This window comes from Chelmon rostratus, chromosome 17 (genome assembly GCF_017976325.1).
Source record: "Chelmon rostratus isolate fCheRos1 chromosome 17, fCheRos1.pri, whole genome shotgun sequence".
In the NCBI taxonomy this organism is placed as follows: domain Eukaryota; kingdom Metazoa; phylum Chordata; class Actinopteri; order Chaetodontiformes; family Chaetodontidae; genus Chelmon; species Chelmon rostratus.
In genome coordinates, this window is record NC_055674.1 from 1,962,475 (window position 1) to 1,984,142 (window position 21,668).

The following is a 21,668-nucleotide window of genomic DNA, read 5'->3' on the forward strand; positions in this document are numbered from 1 at the left end:
ATGTTTTATACAGTATATGTCTACATATATATATAATACAGTAGCTTTAATAAAGAACAACAGTACAGTCTTATTTTATCAACCTCTCCTGGGGTCTCTGCTTAAACAAAATCAAAATTCAGCTCTTCTAGAAAGCCGTGTTGCAAAGAGGCTAAACCTGCTGGTTGTGTTAGAAATGAAACTGTCCTGCCTGCTGAGAAGTGAATAGCACTGTATTCTAGTTTGTGAGTTTCAGTTAGCTTATCCTGAGGTAAAACATTTTGTGCAATGCTTAAAAAAGAGACCGGTGACTGGTAGCAGAACAGCGCTCTGTCAGGCTCACCCACCTCGGTGCTGTGTCGTTACTGTGAGTGTGAAGGTGTGTGACGGTGCACCTGGAGTACGGTTAGTCTGCTGTGGTGTAGTGAGGATATGCAACCGTGTCTTCTGCAAATTAGGGTAATATGCAACTATTTGCGTTTAGCGGTTACACTGATTAAAATTACGTTTGTGAAGTATGAAATCAAATCGTTCAGAATGGAGGAGTTCATGATGGAGGCCGTCAGGTGTCAACCAACAAACCAAAGAGATTCAGTTTGGAATTATGTAAAACAAGTTTGGGCCATTTTTATTAAAACTGTCAATTTTCTTGCAATCAACTAATCAGCTAATTGACTAATTGCACTAGTCCAGAACAACAGTCATAAATCCTATTTACAAGCTGCAGTCTCTACTGAGAATGTAATTTGTCCTGATGTTTCATTGGCATGCATTATGTTCTTAGCTGTGTTTACCATATTTAAATCTATTTTCTTTGGACAAAATACTTCCAATATGATGCATTCCAATACAGCATCTCAGTACAGCTACAAAATGTACCAGAGAACTGAGGCGAACGCAAAAACTAAACTCTTTAAGTTCTGTCAGCATATCAGAGTGAATTATCGTCCTACAAGCTGCAAAACATTCAGTGACAACTTTTAAAAGTAGATTATTTCTACAATGTTTTCGAGCTTTAGAAATTTTCTGAAAGCGGACTAACCTTCAGAGTAAAGCCAGTTAGGCAGCTAAGTGCACGTGGTTCTTTACCTCAGGCATGTAAATTATGTTTTCAGTCTGTTTGTTTGAAAAACTTCTGGCCCCATTTTCATGAAACTCATGAAGGGTCAAGCACGAGCTAAGGAAAAACCTGGCAGATACAGGAATTAATTTTCATTTTTCATTAACATTGCGAGATCGGTGATTTGGCCTTGGCAGAATAAATACTGACATCTTCAAATCTAGAAGATGGTAGTTAAGTTCAGTAGTTGACTGTAGAACCAGTGATCCTCTGAGGAAGCCGACGCATCAAACTTCAAATGTAAAAAATGTGCATATCATGCAACTAATCACCCTCTTATTCACAACCAAATGTGAAATCCTAATCATTTGGAAATATACTGTATCTAGACATGTAGAATGGTTGATTTGCATATCATAGAAGAGTGGCCTGTTGGCCTGGGTGGAGGTATGCGCTCTCCCAGCACCCTTTCAGTTTGGCGTTTACCTTTGGCCGCAGTTAAATGAAGTGCTACACGATTCCCCCTTAACACGACCGCTGGTGCAGAATAGTTGCATATAAACGTACAGGAATTTGCAGGAGACTGGGCTGGAGTGTGAGCCTTGCGAGTCCACGACAGAAATCTGACCCTCATGACCCTTTACTCTGCATGCTGTCAGACCACATAGTACAGCTTGTAACGCTCCACTGCAAGTGCACAACAGTAGGACTCCAATGTTTAAAGAAAAACAAAAGCAATCAGAGCAGCGCCGTCTTTGAGCTAAGAATCACCAAGGCATGTTCAGCGTCAGCGCGTGGCCTGAGCTGGGTTTCTGCATGTTAAATGGAAGGTAAAGGTTAGGGAAGCAACAAACTGGTGATGGATCAGTGATCGGTGCACACCTGATCACGCCTAGCGTCTTCGTCATGTACTGTATGTATCATACAAATGCCCCAGTATATTCTTAGTCAGATGACAGCGGCTGCATACACACACCTCTGAGCATGCATCATGCGTGCTGCAGGAGGCTCACATTGGTTATGGTGACACAGCACCCATATACAGCAATCAAGATAATGCACATGTGCATAAAACTTTCCAAAAGAAAACCAAAAGCACAAAATGAATACAAAACAAGAGCAGACCAATGATGACATCAAATAGGTTGTTGTAGAAATATCGGCTTGAGAGGGTGTCAGGGGAGGGGCTCAGCATGGGACCTGGAAGCTTTTAGGACCGGGTGTTCGCTCGTTTTGAGTTTGTCTTTTTTTGTTTTTTAGATTGTTTTTTTTTTTGTTTGTTTGTTGGGGTAATGTCTCTGTCTTTTCTCGCTTTTTCTCTTTCTTTTAGTAGGGAGTGAAGCGACTGTACCCTCCTCTGTATAGGCTAGCCTGCAACATCAAAGATGAAAAAGTACCAATCAGTATTCAGGTGACAGCTTTAGTCGGTTTCTCTTTTGTCCACAAATTTCCTTCCTTTTCCCATATTTTCATTTCGGAGTAACGGTTTCCGTATGGGAATGATCATGAGGCGGGTTGATAGTTTGATATATTTACGCCAATAACTGGAGTGTGTGTTAGGACCAGGCTTATCTGGAGTTAAGGTGGATTGATTTTTTTATGTAGTATCATAGCAAAAAAAAAAAAACCTTGCATAAATTGAAGCACTGGACCTGGTCTGGTGTATTTTCTTTAGCTTATTACATTAAACAGTTAATTTAAAAATAGCGTGCTTTGTGCTTTTTTACTCGAGGAAAGCCATTCCTTTTCAGGCTGTAACAATGTCAGAGATTCAAACTAAGCAGGATGAGTTCAGAGAGGTTTAATCACAGCTCCTTTTCAAGTCTAGCGGAGGTTTCTGCACCTTTCTGCAGGGCCAAACCACCACAGGATATTAGCCCTTAGATTTAGCACCATGCTCAAGATATGTAGGGCAGACACACACATAAAGCATGCATGTGGGCCTATGCATGCACACCTGCACATGCACACACACACACAATCACACAGTCTCTCCTCTTATCTTTCGGTGGCTCTGCTGCAATTAGGAATTCAGACAAACTCCAAAGGCTAGTGAATGTCTTCAAAGGCTAATTTTGCCTAATTTCGGGGAGCCCTCTTGCTTGTACAAAACTTTCATCCATATGAGATGCTTCTGTATGCTGGAAATGAGTAAAGAGAATTTCCAACCTCAGAGGAACTAATTATTATATAGCTTTTAAATGCAAAAATGACTCCTCTCTGCTGGAGAACCATTAATCAAATATGATTAAAGAATTAGGAACCAAGCTGGTCTCTTTCTCTTTAGCTCACGAGTTTATTCGATGTTGGCCTCAGCACAGCCCTTCTCCCAGTAGCCTCGCCATTTGTTCAACACCACACGAACACACACACACACACACCCTCTCGAGTCTGCGTTAGCTCCCTGAGCTCCCAACACACACAGCATTAGCTCTGATATTTTTAGGGGCCAAATCCTGTCTTCTACTTTCATCGAGAGGACGAACAAAGTGTCGGAGAAATGGAAGGAAATTTAGAGGAAAAAGAATAAAGAATAAAAAACATTCAAGCACATTTTTTAATTAAGTAAATGAAGAGGAAAAAGAAATGTCTTAATTAATGAAAGCTTTTAGCTAGCAGCTGCACCGGGGAACTGTACGCTTTTTTTTTTTTTTTTACGTTGTTGAAAAATCGCATGCATGCCGGAATGGTAAATTTGAGTCATTTCTCAAGCAGAGAGCACGCCTCAAGCATCGAGCTTGTGGGCAGGAGGGGAGGGCGAGACAACTCCCTCCCTCTCTCCGTCTCGCTCTCTTTATATGTCCCACGGCACACTGCTGCATGCGTTTGATGGTCCTTAATCTCTAGGTTTGGTCTGTGAGGCCGGTCCCATCCCCTCATCATCGTAAAACAAAACCAAAGAGAAGCTCTCTCCGTTTCAAAAAAAGATGCTCTTTTATTTATCATCACTTTTCATCTTTGATGTTACAGTAGCTGCAAAAGCTAGCTAAAAACAGACATTAACAATTCAACTTCATCCCTTCAAGTTTGATTTGGCTGAATGGAAAAAAAAAAATAAAGATGGTCCAACTCACTCTGCAGCGAGCGGAGAGATGTAGAATGAACAGAAAGCTTGGAAATGTAGTTGTTATGTAAAATGCAAAGTTTGTGTTAAAAAACACGCTGCAGTAATCACTCATTCTCATTTCAGGAGGAACTTGTGTCAAATTAATATTGCATGAGGTGAGCTTGCGCGGCATAACACAAGTTTGTTGCACTAAATGTCTGAGCCAATTTTCACATGCCGGGGTTTTACAGTACTGCTCAGCTCCACCAGGGTGCGCCAGATAGCATGACAAAAACCGAATCGATTGATGAATAAATACATAAATAAAAACCAGTGGCCGCTGCAGCCTCTGGTCTTTATTTTGGAGTGTGAGTCGTGTGTGTGCTCGTGTTGTGATGTCTCAGACAGGGAGCAGACAGAAACGCCCGGCGGCCTCATAGACTTACCATAGTCCCCACACTGTATGTGGCGGCAGGGCCAATCGTGTGGTGGTAGGGGTCTGCTGTTGCATAGACTCTGCCATAGCTGCACGACAGGAGGCACAGAGAAACACGGTCATTGATCTATCATTGACGAGGAGAGCAGAACATTTATGCATGCTTGTTTAATGCTCAACCCCTCAAGTCAACTCTTTCAAGTCCCTAACACAATCAATTATTTCCCTCCTCGGCCTCCTGGGCTTCCTACATTATACAAGGTGGTTCAAAAAGGCGAGTTCAAAGGTTGGTGAATTATACTTGTCTTTTCATTGTCATCTTGATTAGGTGGATAGAATAGGTAATGAGCGCAGAGCGAGGGGGAGCGGGGGGGGGGGGGACAGATGCAGGGGAACACAGTCGGTGCTGGAGGGCTTGGTCTCTCACCCTGTTCTTGTTTACCCAGGCTGCACACTGGGCTCACGCCCCTGTCTTTTCATTGTTGCTGGTTTGGAACTAATCCTTCCAATTTCCTTCTGAGACAGGACAAGATGTGTCTGCCTTATTTATTTATTTATTCGACTTCACATATTCCTCTATTTACTTTCCTTTTTTTTTTTTCAATGCTCGCTTGCAAATGAGGGTCTGCATGGAGCAGATAAGGCACACCCAGCCAAGGACTGAGGGCACCAAATCAACCAGGAATAAAAAAAAAAAAAAAAAAAGTGGAGAGAGGAAGAAATTCTCCTAAAGGAGACAACAAGACATACAGCGCTCATGCCTTTCGCGTGAGCTACATCGAGTTATATAAGATCTAAATATGGCTCGGCCCATTTAAGTCCAGCAGCACCCAAGGTCAGTGAGCAGGACATGAAATCAGAAAGGCTGTCTCGGCTCCTTGGGGAGGAGGCCGGTGCCATGAGATGGTCAGGGGAAGTCTCCGTGGTCCTCTTATCTTCAGTGAGCACCGAACCCCACAGGCCCTCTAAGGCTAATATATCTACAAAATGACTCTCACCAGAGTGGCACTGCTGACGACCGGCAGGTCAAACCACCCGGTGCAATGTCACAGAGCCTCAGCAGAGCTGATTGGAAGCCGGCAGGGTCTCTACAATGTGACTGGCTCCTCACAAGGCCCCTTTGATACATCAGACTCTCTGGTATGAACTCTGTTTAGTTACTTAAAGGGCTTTGGTAATGCAGCCAGTGAGCACTGTAGGCTTTTCAGATAATAAATGTTTCATATTTTGCAGGGGTTTCACACGCTTTCCACAATCCCGGTGACCTCTTTTTATGATTGGCTGACTGCTCCACCGTTAAGTCTGATAAGGTATTGCTGAGACAATACCGACAAACCCCTATTGATCCAATGGGCATGACCGCTTATTCAAAAGGAAACAAACAGACAAAGCAAAACAAACAACTTGGGGGCGAATTACATTAAATCTCAGGGAAAAGTATAGGCAAGAGAAACAGGAATTAAATCACTCTGAGAGAAAAAAAGCTGCTGTCCAATTTCTGCTCTCGCCGAGCACGGCTGCTCATAATTCGAGCTGCGGCGAGGCCTGATAAATCTTACATTATCGATATGATCTTCAGGCTCTCAGGCAGGGTGTACGTTATCACAAGTGACATGCTCAATCCTTCCCAGATTAGATTCCCAAACCAGCCCACATCCCGGCTGACAACGGCTTTCAGGGGCCGAAATGAATCAGCGACGCCTCCTCAAACGGAGCACACCTGAACCGGAGTGACATCACTCAGAAGTGATAGAGTTCCTGCCGGTCCATCTCTCCCTCCCTGCCTCCCTTCCACAGACCTGAGGCCATTCATAAATACCGCAGTGATATACCCACTCGCCCATCACAAGCAGAGAGTCACGACATATATCACCGCTTTTCTCATCGAGTCCAACAAGGTTAGTCTTTTTTTGTGTTCTTTAGCTACAGGCGGAAAAGAATACGGCGGTTTGCCTAATAGATAACTGGAGAGGAAGAACCCAGAAATCCAAAATAACCCACACAGAATATTGAAAATATAGAAAATGCTGGTGAAGCAGCGCCGGCTCCGTCACGTATGCAGGAATTACTTACAACACAAATCCACCCTTTGCTACTTCTCCATTGTTAGATATCATTCTGTGATATTTACTGCATCCAGAGACTTCTGTTGAAGTCTGTTTTCCTTCCCCTCCAATCTTCCTCATCTATTTCTACTTCAATCAGTAATTTCCTCTATTTGTGAGCATGCAGGATCAGCTTGTTGCTTTAGATCGTAGTTCACGTTAACAAAGATAGCTTGTCGAACATAACGTGGACGTGCCTATCATCTTGCTCTGAACTCAACGTGTGCTCTATCAGCATCACGTTCTGTTTCTTCTGCCTCCTGCTGATGGGAAAAAAAATGCAATCTCTGCCTGCTCTGCGGCGGATTCTCTGTTTTCTTGAACACGTGCAAAATATCAGCTTAAGAAAGAGGCTCGTGCTGTTTGGATTTTACATTTTTTTCCTGTTCTGCGAAATTGCATTTGAGCTGTGCTGAAAATCGTGACATCACATTGTTCACGTTTGATGGAAATAAGAGAAACACCCACCCAAAAAATAACAAAATGTAGCCAGAAATTAAAGATACATTAATCTAATTACGTATTTCAGGGTTGGCTGAATCTGGACAATCTGGAACTGCTGAAGCATGCAACACTTTCTACACTCAGTAATCTTTGTACAACATAATGGTACAACTCTCTCAGTGCAGCCCTTTAATAAAAAGATGAAAGAGTGGATGGGGAGGGATGCTCACCTGTCACTGTAAGCAGCGGTGGTGGTGGGCTGGGCAAATCTGTATGCTGCATAGCCACCCTGTAAAAACACCACAGTGTTAATCAATGATGAAGCTCAACCTGCACAGAGAAAGGTTAGATCTCAGAGACACAAGGAAACAACAATACGCGCCGAGAGCTCGAAATTGCCGTAATAATTAAATGCCACTGCACAGGATTGCTCACTTTCCCCAACTGCAGGCTGCCTTTCAGACACCAGAGGGTGCTGTTTGATGTATGGCGTATGAGGCAAGTGGTGGCAACAGGGCAATGAGTGATGTTCCGAGAGGCAGCACATTCGGGGGGAGCGAGCCTTCATCACACTAGTGGCTCATCCAGGTAGCAGTGACAGCATAACAGAGGCCACGTGAGCCAGCTCCCCAAATTCAGCCCTCTTTTAGATTGAGGTTCTGCTGCTTCATTATTGAAGAGCCCCTTTTTTCCTTTACACGACCCCCCTGGCTCACAAATGAAGTAAGAAGGCGGAAGACGGTTGGACCATTGGGGAGTCAGGACCGCTGTATTCATTTGCCAGAGTGGGGAAGGAATTAAAGACCTCATTGTGGAGTGCTGCTATTACTCTCTTTGAAAAATGAAGCTGTTCTCCCACTGTTTTTCTATTAGTGCCAGTGGAGTGTGTGCCCATCTGCGTCCATACGGTGGATAGGTGGCTTTTAATAATGCATGTTTTCATTCATTTTTAAACTCGAGGGGAAAGACGTCCGACGGAGAGCCGCGCAGAGAGGCAACGGTGTGATGGTCGTGGCCACGGCTGCACATGAAATCAGGTCAGGGGCCACAGCAATTGAATCTCCCTCCCCCGGTTCCCCTCCAGGCTTCCACAGAGACAGGAAGTCACTGCACTCGAGGCAGATGACTTCCTGTGGGACAGCCATGCCTTGGGACTGTGCTGATTACAGCAACAGCCTGAACAAACACGCACCAATAAATCACTCTCCCACATTGTCAAATCCTGCACACAACAGTGCAGCACATTTGTTATTTTGTCGTGCGGCGTGTGTGTTTGTGCATTCATGTATGTGTGCACTCGTGTGTTTCTACATGAAGGTGGGAGCATGCATATGTATTAGCAAATGCATATAGGGAATGCGTATATTTCTGCGTGTACGCATCCAGTTCCCCGTTCTGCTGATGGATTAGCAGCTCGTCTGCTTCCGAAAGGAAGCTTCCGCGCACCAACCGGCTGGTTTTAACGGCGAGCCAGTGTCCATTGAATGATTGTGGAGGACACTGAGGGCTAAGGGACAGCTTCCTCTTGGTCACCCGAGACCTTCACGCACACTCAGCCAGTCTGAAGCAGTGCAGTGGCCAGTGCCAAAACTAATGGCAGTAAAGCACCAGGGGCTGGCATGACGGGTTGAGTGATGGACCAGCCTGGCCAGGCTTTGGTCAAGGGACATCGGGGTGCGGGACTTAGCTGGAGGTGGCTGAGCGAGTGTGAGAGACAAACAGTATCACTCAGAGCCGCCCCGGTCTCGTCTACGGTGGTGGATGTCACCGCAATAAAAAACAGCGAAATACAGTCCTATCATGTGGGCTGGTGTGTAAGCCATATATCACCCGGGTTCAGCATTTCGTTCCCAGACACTGGCCGTCGTCAGGGTGAAAGTGAGAGGCAACTGTCATTGCGGCCGTGCCCACTGTCATCTCGCTATCTCGGCAGACGGCGGCACAAAAAGCGGCAGAATCAAAGCGACAAATTACATCCTCCCACAAACGTCTGGACTAATGTCAAAGTGGGGCAGCGTGGTAATTTCAGCATTATCTCCACAGCGGCCATACTTTTCTCTGTCAAGGGCAACGTGCAGCAGGGCCAGCCCCTGATGTGACCCCGCCTGCACGGACAGCTCCAGAGGGACGGCTAATCCCTTTATCTGCTGCCGCTCCTCTTATCTCCCACATGGTGATGGCTGGGAGGAACCGGCTCCACTCAGGCCTGCACAGACCCCCTGGGGCAGGCAGGGATATCCCAGCCAAACCCTCTGAGTGAACACAAACACAAAACAGGAGAGAGAAGGAAAGAGGTAGCGAGAAGGGGGGGCGCAGAAGACAAGCCACCTCAAAAACCCAGACAAATCTAAAGTAAGAAGTGACCTAACTTGACACGGGACACTGAGCCCGGGTCTGCCTCGTTGCCAAAGTCTGAGATCATAGGAAGAGAGAGGAGGGAGAGGAGGGAGGAGCTGAGGGGGTTTTAAATTTTGTTGTTGGGTTTCTTGGCACAGCAGACAGAGGCCTAATCGACGCCGGCTTGGCAGCGAGGCTGGGAGAACGCTGGGGGCTGAGGAGATCACGTTTTTGTCTCCAGGGCTGGGCTTTTTGTCTGCTTTACTTCTGTTTCATCTTAGCAGGCGAGAGGAAAAGCCAACTGTACTTACATAGATCTCTGCACCATAGAAGCCATCTTGGTACACCACCCTGCGAAATTAGAGGACAGGAAAGGAGCGTCAGTTGATTTGTTGTACATGCTGCCCTACTGAATCTCAGCCCTTGACGTTCTTCCTGTTTCAAGCATTTGTGGGTCTGCGGGGTCAGTTCTTAGCAGCTTTAGCGTACTGTACCACAAATAATGAATGACACTTTAGAGCGAAAAGTGCAACCGTTTCACATCCCCGTCCAATTTTCTGCTCTGGTAAAATTGTTGTCTTTCCAGTTGCTGCAGTGTTGTCAGGAGGGCTGCTGGTGTTGGTGGTGGTGTTGGTGGGGAGGGGAGGACAAAAGAAGGCAGCGAAGGAGCGCCGTCACATGACTCTGCTATATAAATCAACCAGCTGCCATCAGTAGCAAAGGGCCCCGGAGTGGGAGGGAGGGGAGAGGGGACGTGGGATTTCCAGTCCGGGGTTCAGCGGCAAGTCTCTCTGCAGTAAGACGGATCCTGATCTAATCACAGATAGACAGCTATACTGGGCCCTCGGCCGGTCTCCGTCAGACCTCTCCCACGGCCACACAGACCACTGCTGATAACGGACGAGTGTGAGGCAGGGCTGCACAAAGCCAGGAGATCAGCATAGGCCCCGGTCACAGTCCAGTGAGATCTGCTCAGTAATACCATATCTCAGCTCTCTACAGCTCCCTGTGGCTTTGTTAGTTCCTCCTTTGTCAACAGACAACGTACACATATAAGGATGAGCAGAGTTAGGGCATGTATATGCCTAGATACCAAACAGTGATTCTGCTCCCCAAAGACCCCACCAGGAAGAGTAACAAAGGAATGGCCTGCAAAACCTGCCACCAGTATTATTTAAGCAAACTTAAACTTGTTTCTGATATTAAACAGTTTTCCATAATTGACAGTGCATGATGTAATCCTGGTCTTCAGACGTAATCACATAAACATCTCTTCTTTGAACTTGTGAAATTATGACTAACACACCTAAATCTGAATGCACGTGCAGTCTGTGCGACGCCAGCATGCAAACACACATTGGAGCCTCACTCGTACTACATGACTAAAAGCCTGGCACTGTCTGCAGCGCTCAGTGTTGTTTTCTGGAGATTCAATACTCACGCTCCATAAGCTGGGATTGGTGGTGGTGGTGGAGCTGTGCGGAACGTGTTGTACACAGCCCGCCCCCGACCTCGCAAGTGGGCACCCCTATAGGCCACCGTAGCGCCTGTGGCAGGGTAGGGAAACCCTGTTACTATGGAAGGAAACACACAAGAGAAGAGAAAATGACTTTCAGAGAACATCCTCGACTTGGCATTGCTTACCTTATGACAGAATACATTAAAGAGAGACGTGTGGCACTGCTTTCCCTATGACAGAATGCATTATGGGGAAGACAAGGAAACAATAGATTTAATCTTTTCTAGGTGCGCCTCATCGAGCACTCTCCCCTTTCCCAGCTCGCTGCTTTGTGCCGTACTCAGCAAGGATCCACATTTGCTGTACGCATCCTCTCCTGATGCCTGGCGAGGGGCAGCCTTGAAGCATAGGCAGGTAATGGATGCAATACCACTAGTTTCGCACCACAGCTTTTGCATAGTTTAGACACAATGGGCTAGCAGCGAGGAGAACGGTGGGAGGGTGGACGGGGGAGAGGTAGAGGGCGTTTCTAGGTGTTGGGTAGAGTCAAATGGGAGGCGAATGTTGTTGAACAACCCGACTAGATGTTCAGAACTTTCCCCAAGGGGAAATGGAGCAGATGGGCTGGACAGCCAAGGTCCAAACCTTAGCGTGACCCCCATCTCGAAACCCATCTGGGACCATCTTTGGCCAATCGCAAAGCTGCATGTCCTCTGCTGACGGCTACCAGTGAATCAGAAACGGGGCGTCGGGGTGAAAGGCGTCGGGGTGAGTAGCAGGGGTTGGTGTGACGGTGCGACAAAATGTGTGCGGTCACAGATTAGAGGACGGGCGCTGTGATCCTCGTCTCTCTACTTAACCTTCAATCAGTCCAGTGGCTGTCTGATTACAAGCGGTGGAGGTGCATACAAACACCGATCTCCAGACATGATTAACTTGGCCTCCTCTATTCCAGCAATCGAAATTCCCCCACATCCCTCTTCCCTCTGGTCCTCGCCCTCTCCCCCTCCCCCAATGCCTAGTCCATCACAACGCAGTCATCCCCATTATTCTTCATCCCCAGCAACGCCCCCTCATCTCCCTCCCCTCACCTTATTCTATTTTACTCATTTCCATGACACGTTTTGGGTGAATTTATCACATCGCTTCAGTCTCTCCAGTCAGAGATCCCTCTGCGATGGGGACTAGTGAGGCTCCTGCTGGTCTTGTTTGGGTGGGGGCGGGCGGGAGCTCACTTGTGAATAACACGGGTTAATAACATGTATCCAAGTGTTTCAGATGAACCTGCTGCCACAAAGGCGACGGCAGGCAGTCCCTCGCAGTTGCAGATAAACTAGGCTGCAATGATGATCCATAGTGGCTCGTATATAATCGGCGGCGTGTACGTTTCTGCCTGCGGAGCGGCGGCCCGGCGTTACCGTGCCGTGTGCAGCGTTAACCCTGCAGGTGGACGAGGCCAGTGAGCACCCTAATGAACGATGCACACCCTAGCCCCGCTGCTTCAATAAAGCTGACAGGGAGACAGATTAGTGGTGCTTTTAAAAACACAGAGAGCCAGGTTTAATGTCTTCTGCCATTAACATCACGCTCCATTAGTGGGTCCGCTCACATATTCAAACTCTGCTTCTCATTTGGCCAGGTAACACCCATATAGCCCCCCCCCCCCCCCCCCCCCCCGCTCCCCTCCACGCACCCACCAAGGTGCATGGCACTTTGTTTGCTGCCAACGTACCAATAGACTGCCTGGACTTGCAGGGTGCCCCCTTTCCCCCAAGTGATTTATAATGCTGACCTTGACATTTAAATTAGTCTCTTTTTTTGGAGCAGTGGACATCTGAGCGCAGTTGCTAAAGGGCAAAAACAATCCTCTTTGATAGTTTCAGAGGTGTTTTTTTTTCTCCTCCTCTTAACAAATCACTACTATTTCTGGGCCCCAGAGAGTCCAATTGCCTCTTTCTTTCTTTTTTGGAAATTTGTATGCAATATGCATGCAGTGATGTATGTGAATGTAAACTTATAATGAGTTGGCGATAGGCTACACTGCTTCAATAATAACCCATAAATCAAAGGCACTGTCACACCTTGGTAAGCCTGTGAAAAGCAACAACAGCCACGGTGTATGAGAGCGCAAACCTGGTCTAGCCACCAAAGTCAAACACCTTTTCCGGGAGGGGGGCTGGAGAAAATATGAGTTATGCGCTGGAGGGCGGCGGGGTCACGCTGCACCTCATATGTCATATGTGTCAACTTGAGAGGAGCTCAATACCTGCAGAGCCAGTTGGACCTGAGGTAATCCAGCTCTGTGCCAATGATGGGGTCATAACCGGCTCCCATAAAGAAAGATCTGATTTTCCACAAGGTTGATCTCTCTAATACTTCCTGCTCAAATACATCGGGCAATGAGCACTTAATCCACGCACTGGGGACCAAAAACAGCTTAATCTAATCAAGAGTCTGGAGCTTAATTATCCCCCTAACGTACACTCCAACAATGAAAGGATCTGTCTACATATATTAAGATGGCAATTAGCCTTTCTTTTCTGTCATTTACACAGCTGGTAGCTTTTCACAAGTCCTCAAGAAAACTCCACCTTAGTAGCAGAAAATATGAACTGCTGTGTCTCTGAGAGCCGGAGGGAACTGGCCATATGAGGGGATTTCTAAGTGGCAGCTGTCCATGGTGCTGAAAATATCCCACACGAGGAATAACCCAGAAAAGTTTGCCAATTATTGTTAAATGAGGTAACTCTGTTTTATGCAGATCTGCGTCTGAATGTTTTCCTTTTTGATTAAATTACATTTGTCCATGTTTTGCATTTAATATTAATACCTGCAACTGTTTCATTATCGTATATAAAAGAGTGAAAAAGTAAGAAAATACGTGTCAATTAAAAAACAATTACCACTAATCCATATTTTAATCACAGATACATCTGTGCGTATAGATGAACATATCCTTCACATATGTAGAAACCCACAAACAACATACTACAGCTGCGACAATTCATTCATTAATTGTCAACTATTAAATAATTGATTAATTGGTTTGAGTAATTTGTTAAGAAAAAAAAGTAAAAATTCTCTGATTGCGGCTCCTTAAATGTGAATATTATATTCACTCCTCTAAGACAGTAAACTGAATGTCTCAGGACAAAACGAGATGTTGTTCACCATCACAGATTCTGGGGTTTGCTCTACAAAAGTTTTCATGTAAGCCAGATCAGCGCACCGTAAAGGTGAGCACAGACACTGGAAGCCTACCAGCTGCCACACACCATGATTTGTGCCACTGCCATGTTTTATTGCCAATCCCTCCATTTGACTGCGAACCCAATCACCTTGCTCCTCTTTCCTGGACCGCGACCCCCTCCTCCCTCCATCAGGGCTCTGGGGGAGGTTTGGGTGTTAGGTGGCAACAGAGGACATGGGCTCGGGGTTGGCGCCGCCTGCCTGTACCCTACCAAGCGCTCCCCACCCCCCCTCCTCCGTCAGTAGGAGGGGCCAATCTACCCTGGAAGAGGTTAAGAGCGAGAAGCCGGCATGAGGCTCTCATCCGTCATTCTCCTGAATGGGTTTTGAGGACAATAAACCTGTAGCGCCAGGACGAATGGAGACGAAGTGTGCTGTCACCGAGCCAGGATTTATGGCTCCCAATTTCACTGATCTCCCGCACAGAAATGAGGACTGATAAACAGTGATTAATCGCCTTTATATCCCATTTTACTCCCACCAAAAGTATATTAACTGTAGCTATAATGATTTTGGAATACATCCTGAATCCCGCCAACCTGACTCTTGTTTTGTTCTCGGGGAGGGGAGGCACGTCACAGTCAAAGGCATGGTCAGAGTTTTCCCTTTTTTTTTTTTTAAAGCACTAAAACGGCCTTTTGCTGCTCATCAGGGCGGTTTTGTTTCAAAAATGTATCTCTTATTTATGTTTCCCATCTTCCCAGCTGGCAAGCATATGTTGTCGTTTAGGCTTGGCAAACTCCAGTGCCATGTCAAGACGACTTGAAAAATTAGCAGCCAATAAATCACCCAACCCCTCCTGCTTCCCCTGCCTGGAGTGGTGGACCACACTCCCTCTGATTTATGAGATGATTTGGGAAGTGTGTGTGTGTGTGTGTGTGTGTGAGAGTGTGTGTGAGTGTAAAATGAGGAAAGTGCGCATGAAAGAGGGGACATGTATTAGTGTCTGTGTTCTACATAGGTTATCTATTTCTGTATGCTGGAATGCTTTGGTCTGAGTGTAAAAACAGGGCAGGGGGGGCTGTTGTGTATGTAGGTCAGTGAAGTGATTGTTGATGAGTTAAGACTTACTTAATGTCCAGATTTTTAATTTAGTGAAAATTCCGCCTGACGCTGACTTCATGCGTGTGTTTGAGCGTGTGCGTGCACCTACAGAGGGATGTGTGCGTGTGTTTGTGTGTGCATATAATTATCAGGAGGAGATGTCGAAATCAAGGGAGTGTTGGGGGGGTAGGAGGAGGAGGAGGTGTGTGGGAGGCAGGGGAGGAGGCGCGGCGAGGGTGAGGGGTTGGGGATGAAATAAAAATGATAGATGACTGCTTTCTGTCATGGACAGTTATTTAGAGGTTCGCCGTAAAGCTGTCCGGGGAACGAACAGATTTTAGTCTAATGAGCAGAAAGGAAAGCCGTTAAAGTGGCGCGATGTGCTCAGCACTTCTTCCAAATGAAATAGTACCATTTCCCCCTCATTAAAATGCAAAGGGTTCATATAACATACAGCAATAAAGCTGGCATGTCGAGGCAGAGAGAGATAGGGAAAACCCCACTGAGCTCATCTCATTCCTCCATTACTGAGACCAGAAGGAATAGCGGCCTTCGACAGGGTAGGTGCCAACAATATCGCTCACTCAATCTCCCTTATTCGGTTAGCTCTGTAAAAGTCAATCTGGCGCACTTGGCAAATCCATCCACAGCAGCAGCCTCCACAATCTGATAACAGTTGCAGGGGCGCTTGCTCTTGAAATCATTTTTTTTCAGCTCTACAGTTGCACACCGTGCAAACAATGGCTCAGGCTCCCTCAGCCACTCAGAGAGGCTTGGATCATCCACTGCTTATCTGGGCCGCTCTCAGATTCACTTTGATTTGAGGGGAATTTCATGTTCAGTAGGTTCAGGATGAGCCCGATTGTAGAAATTCAGGGGTCAGATTGGGATTGGCCGCGGCCGATAGTGGCCTCAGGTACAGCGGAGTGCATGCGGTGGAAGGCAGAGAGAAAATCACTCAGGATTTGAACATCTCTTACCAGCGTACAGTTCAGGACCGTAGACAGCTCCCACCACTGGATTCAGCTTCCAGCCTGGTGAACAAAGGCACAAACTCAACTGACAACAACAACTCCATGGCAACGTTATTATGTCTAGCTTTTATCATACGGTTTGGCACTCACCATTCGTGTATGGGTTGGCCACTTTTTTGTTTGTCATCACTCGTGCTGTTGCGTTGTTCACCTGTTCAGAGCAACGAAACACAGGGCCTGTTATCGCTGACCTTCACATTTCCTATCCAGGATGGGCCAAAAGCAAGCAGCAAACCAAGACGACTAAAGGCAAATTCATAAAATAATAGATAAATAAATAAATGATTATGTAAATGTTTGTAGCACTTTGGTGTGATTGAGTTTGGGTTCACCCGGTCATGAATTTATTCATCATTTCAATTCTCTTACAGATTATTAAATTACTGGAAAGAGGGGGAAAGCATGCACCAATTACCCACAGGTATGAATAAAAAAAAAGAACATCCTCCAAATTCAGTAATTGGTTGGATAAACAAATGGATTCCAAAAGAAAAACACAGACAGTGCTTTGATTTTCTTCTATTGACCTGATGAGAATGACTGAGCGGGGGCTCGGCTCGTCGTAAACAAGAGCAGAATTAGAGCAGGCAACACTAAACGATGGTGACAGGGGAGTGCAGGTCTTCTCAGATCTGACAGGAATCCAGAGGATGATGGCATGCATTCATTCTGCATTGTCAGGTAATGATGGACAACTGGCGTGTCCGGGTTGACATGTATGGATCCCGCATTCTACTGAGAACAGGTTATACGCACCATTATGCATGCATGCATCCAGGCACACGTACACTCAGGGATGCACACACACACACACACACACAGTTGCAGCCACATGCTAATGCATGGGTTTATAAGTTCAGGAGGCGGCAGGCAGGAAGTAGAGAAAGATGGGGAGAAGGGAAAAAAATGAAAGCACCTCTATTTTGCGTCCCTCTACGATTGTACCGTTTAGTTTCTCCCGTGCACGATCAGCATCTGTGCTTGTTTCAAAAGTTACAAACCCAAAGCCCTGAGAGCGCCACGTTAGCCACCAGTAGAGAAAAAGGAAAGGATGGACACACACACACACACACACATTCACACACACACACACACACAGAGGAGAAAGAAAGGGGGAGGGAGGAGAGAAGGGAAAGAGAGGTGAGAAGACAGGAGTAGGTGAGCAGCAGCGGCGGCGGCAGAGTCGAGTTGTAAGCAGCCAGATTAATTAGAGGCAGTTAGTGAGGCGTCAGGAAACAGCAAACAGAGAGATCCGAGGAGGAGAGGATAACGGTGACATGACCTCACACGGCAACACCAACAAACCTGCCTGCTTTACCCAATTAAACAGCACAGCGCCGGTGCCACGGGTGAATGTCAGGAAGCGCCGGATGCAAAACACTGCGTTAGCTGCCATAATAGTCGTATAATTATCTACACAACTTCGCCAGCGCGGCCGCTCAGACGGCCTCGCCTCCCTTTGAAGACGTGGGCAACGGGGAGAAGGAGTGTGAATCCTCCAAAGAGGGATGTTAAATTGATCTCTGACTATTTCCTAATTCACCGGCGTAATAAGGAGACGTTTTTATGGAGGCGAAATTACACCGGCCCATTGATGCAAAAAAGTGAATGGTGTCACCGCAAATGCCATCGCCTGCGATAGAGAAGAGCGAGGATATTGACTTTAAACCCCGACCAAAATATACCCAACCTCTCATTTCCATCCCCCTCCCCCCAACTCTCTGTCTCCCTGGCTCCCCTGGGGGGGTTTGTCACTTCCTTGAGTTATGTGGACTGGGATACTGGACCTGAGCTCTATAGCGGAACCATTAAGATATGCTGGCCAAACAAGTCCCATTCCTTTGGTTTCTATATATACGTATGGAGGTATGGGCAGGGGAAGAGGGAGCATGGCCGGCGCTGACTGATAATTGCTTGAGGATGTAATACATGTGAGAGATGGCGAGCGGCGTGATCTCGTATGCATACACTGGATCTCCAGGCTGCTATTCCTAGCATAAATAACACGGGACCTGTCCTTGGGGAAAGAGAGATAAAGAAATAAATTCAAAAAAGGAATTGAGGGCAAAATTAATCCTTTGGACATTCACCCGACTGTGGTTACCCCCTCTATCTTTTTTTTATCATGCACAAATAATTAGCTTACAAGAGGGGAGAGTGGAGCCACCATTTTTCAAAGGAGACAAACATATTGAATGCAAATTGCCAAAGCTTCATAGGAAATAGATTGTTTATTAATGGCCTGGTAGGTTCATTATGTAGCACACAGGGTGCGGGAGAGAGCGAGGCATCATGGGTAATGGCTTTGTAGGGCACAAACAATAAATGCTTGTTACGGCGGAGGAGGCAGGTTTATCCGGTGCTCAATCTTGTCTAGCGGAGGGGGCTGAGTTGCAGCAGCGTCGCCTGGTTGCAGCGCTCCCTGCATGCCTGTACTGGAGCCCAAAATACTCCCAGGTATGAATGGGAATCAATAGTATTCATGCCTCAACACCCAGCCAGGGATCCTGTCTCCTTTATGAATGGAAAGCTCTGGAGCTTAGTACACTCTATTAAATGAACAGCTGGATGAGTAGCACTCGGCTGTTCACACCACCGCGAGCTTAACCTGTCCATGGTGGGTGGGTCGGAGACTGATACTGCAGCTACGCAGCGGCGGTCTGGTGGCTTCTCTGTGTTCTCGGTTTAGCTTTGAAATGCATGCACACGATGACATGATGACAGCGGTGCAAGAAAGACGCTTAAAGAGTTTAAGATTATTATTTCAGGTTTTCTGTACACCTGACCTGAAACATTAAGGCTCAATCAGCACATCATGAAAAGACCAAAAACCAGACTACGTTCTTCCTCCATCCGGCTGTAGGACGGCGAATGTGGGAGTGAGTCAAGACACTCAGAGTAATCCGCCAATAAAAATAGTCCCCAACAGCAACACAGTCTAGTTGTGTTTCCGTAACATTTACTGAAAATTACTGAGACCAGCTGCTCAGGAAATTAATGAGCCATTTAAAAAAAAAAACAAACTGCATCCTCAGTCGGAACCAATGGGCTTCGAGCTGAGAGCGGGGAAGTCGGTCAGTGCTGAGACCAACACTTTGTTGGTATTGGTCTTTTCATGGGATTTGTTGACAATAAGAAAAAGCTAGAATAACAGCAGGCTCTTGGATCGGGGCTTTAATTGAACAGGTAAAAGCTTCCAGACGGCAAACCGATGACGTCCTGTTTGTCCAAAGCTTGAAATGTGAGGTGAGAGCAGGATTAGCCTTCAGGTTTCTTCTAACTGAACTGTATTTATTCACAAAACATCCCAGAGAGCTTTATTCTCATCCTGAATTAGAGTATATCTGAAAACAAACTGATAAACCCTGAATAATGGAGGACCAGCATCCAGGCATCAAAGAGGACCCGGTCCCTAAACACGCAGTTTCGGTTCCATAAGCTTGAAGACCTGCAGCCTGCTGTTGGATTAAGTGAATTGTGAAACAGCTCAATAATGAATTGATTGACAGGGCTAATGATTCACAACTTGGGTTAGAGCTGCAACAACAAAAACAATAGGGAGGGAGGGAGAAAGAGAAAGAGAGGCACGGTGGATGCAGCTCTCCAGGACCAGGCTTAGGGACCACTACTCTCAGCCAATGTACACACTACACTAATGCCATCATTAGGAAACAGAAGAAGTACATGGTAATGAAGCAGCTGGCGTTCTAGTTCACTTACCTTGGATCCTCGCTCATTAAAGATAATCTCCACATCTAAAATCTTTCCAAATTGCTGCAGAGAGAAAAGAAAAAGAGAAGAGCGGAGCAGAGATGGAGTTAGAAAGCCTCACTGACTGTGAATTCATGAGAAGGACGACTGGAGAAAGAAAAACCATTAAGGCAATATGGAAATGTTACTTTTGTGAGGAAATGGTGGTCAATTTGCATTTGTTAGCTCGGCAAACAGTTCTCGAAGCCGACTGGCACGCTTTAAAAAGAGAGCTCAAAGCTGCTGCTGCTGCCGCTTTAATGCATTTTCCTATTTCTATCGATACGATGTGAAACCGGATCACAGGATCTGTAAAAATGCAGCATCTTTGATCGCGTATCAGCATTTCTGATGTTTGTTTGCCTGCTTGTTTCAACACAAAGAGACAAAAGAAGCATCGGATTATATTTTGATGCTGTGGAGGGATGTGGGACCCCCTCCACCTTCATGGTCACCTGGGGAAAACCCACTTCTTCAAGTCTCTGAGCTCTGACTCGTGGAAAGTTTGCTCGTGAATGTACCTCTCTGTTCTTTTATATGTCTCTCTGTGTGTTTTCTGTATTCTCTCTCCCTCTGTTTGTGCGCTCGCACAGTCAACACGACCGAAGGGCCGGCCCCCGGGGGTTAACATGCTCCAGCCTTTCGATTTAACAGGCCTGCCTTTGGATCATTAGAAAGCAGAGGAATGAAAGTAAACTGTAAGTTCCTCTAATGAGTGGAGTGAGAGCGACTTTTAATTGCTGTCTACAATGGCCGTATTATTTCATTAAAAGTAATTACCCTGTCAAGCGGTCCGCGTCGCCTTCATTTCGGCACAACAGGGAAGAAATGGGCCTTCCATGTGGTCGACGCTCAATGGGAATGGATGGATCGTTTGACTGAGCCACTAATAGGGGTTAGGAGGAGCTGGCTATTATCTGGCTGAAGTGAGTGGAGTGGGCTTGAGGAGGTGAGGGTTTATGGGTTAGCGAAAAACATATGTTCCCTCCCAGTGGAGAGGGTTACGCGGTGACCTCACCACTTCAAGTTAAAGGAAAAAAAAACAAGGCTGGGTTATTTAAAAGCTGCTCTGTTCCAGCAGGGCGTAGCTCCATCTCCTCCCCTATACATCCGCTCCTGAAAGGAAATTCCATAGATGCCTCATATGGCGCTCAGCTTCATTGATTCGAATGGGAAGCGCCGGCTCGATCACACACACAGGCATTTATATCCCAGCGTGATGCCCCTTTCTCGCCTGAGATGACAATGCTTTCCCCACGCAATGTGCAGATGCTAATTGTTTTAACCGAGCGTAATGGGCTTGTGGCGTCGATTAATTAGTTTCAGAGGAAGTCGTCTTTGTGGATTTCCACATGGCGCTGGGGACTGCTCGCTACTCACCAGTGATCTTATGCACTTCTATCCCCACCCACCCACTCTGTCTCTCTCTCTCTCACACACACACACACACACACACACACACACACACACACACACACAGAAACAGCTGCATCAGCAGCACCGATAAATAATAGCTTCAATGGGAGGAGCCTCCAGAGGGAGGACAAGAGAGACTGACGTCATCTAAGAGGCTGCAGCTAGATTCATCCATCCGGAAACGATAAAAACAATCCGATACTGATACGAGAACAAAAACACCAGCAGATGTTCGCAAGGTAAAGGACCACACCAGAGGCTTTGCATGCTTTATCCCACTCATCACCTGTGTTTTATTTCTATATCATC

General features: G+C 46.4%; 1 protein-coding gene across 2 annotated transcripts in view; it reads right to left on the minus strand.

Moving 5' to 3' along the window:
- Window positions 1-2,257: 2,257 nt before the first annotated feature.
- The window catches only part of LOC121620433 (RNA binding protein fox-1 homolog 3-like), a 29,446-nt gene continuing 10,035 nt past the window's right edge, over window positions 2,258-21,668 (minus strand). For both annotated transcript variants that reach the window (XM_041956472.1, XM_041956471.1), the window contains 9 exons: window positions 19,914-19,967; window positions 17,110-17,202; window positions 16,284-16,344; window positions 16,140-16,193; window positions 10,849-10,981; window positions 9,719-9,758; window positions 7,301-7,359; window positions 4,532-4,610; window positions 2,258-2,410 (listed from right to left, as the gene is read on the minus strand). In XM_041956472.1, the coding sequence (XP_041812406.1) occupies window positions 2,366-2,410; window positions 4,532-4,610; window positions 7,301-7,359; window positions 9,719-9,758; window positions 10,849-10,981; window positions 16,140-16,193; window positions 16,284-16,344; window positions 17,110-17,202; window positions 19,914-19,967 (618 nt within the window). In that variant the 3' untranslated portion in view covers window positions 2,258-2,365. The remainder of the gene's footprint in view (window positions 2,411-4,531; window positions 4,611-7,300; window positions 7,360-9,718; window positions 9,759-10,848; window positions 10,982-16,139; window positions 16,194-16,283; window positions 16,345-17,109; window positions 17,203-19,913; window positions 19,968-21,668) is intronic.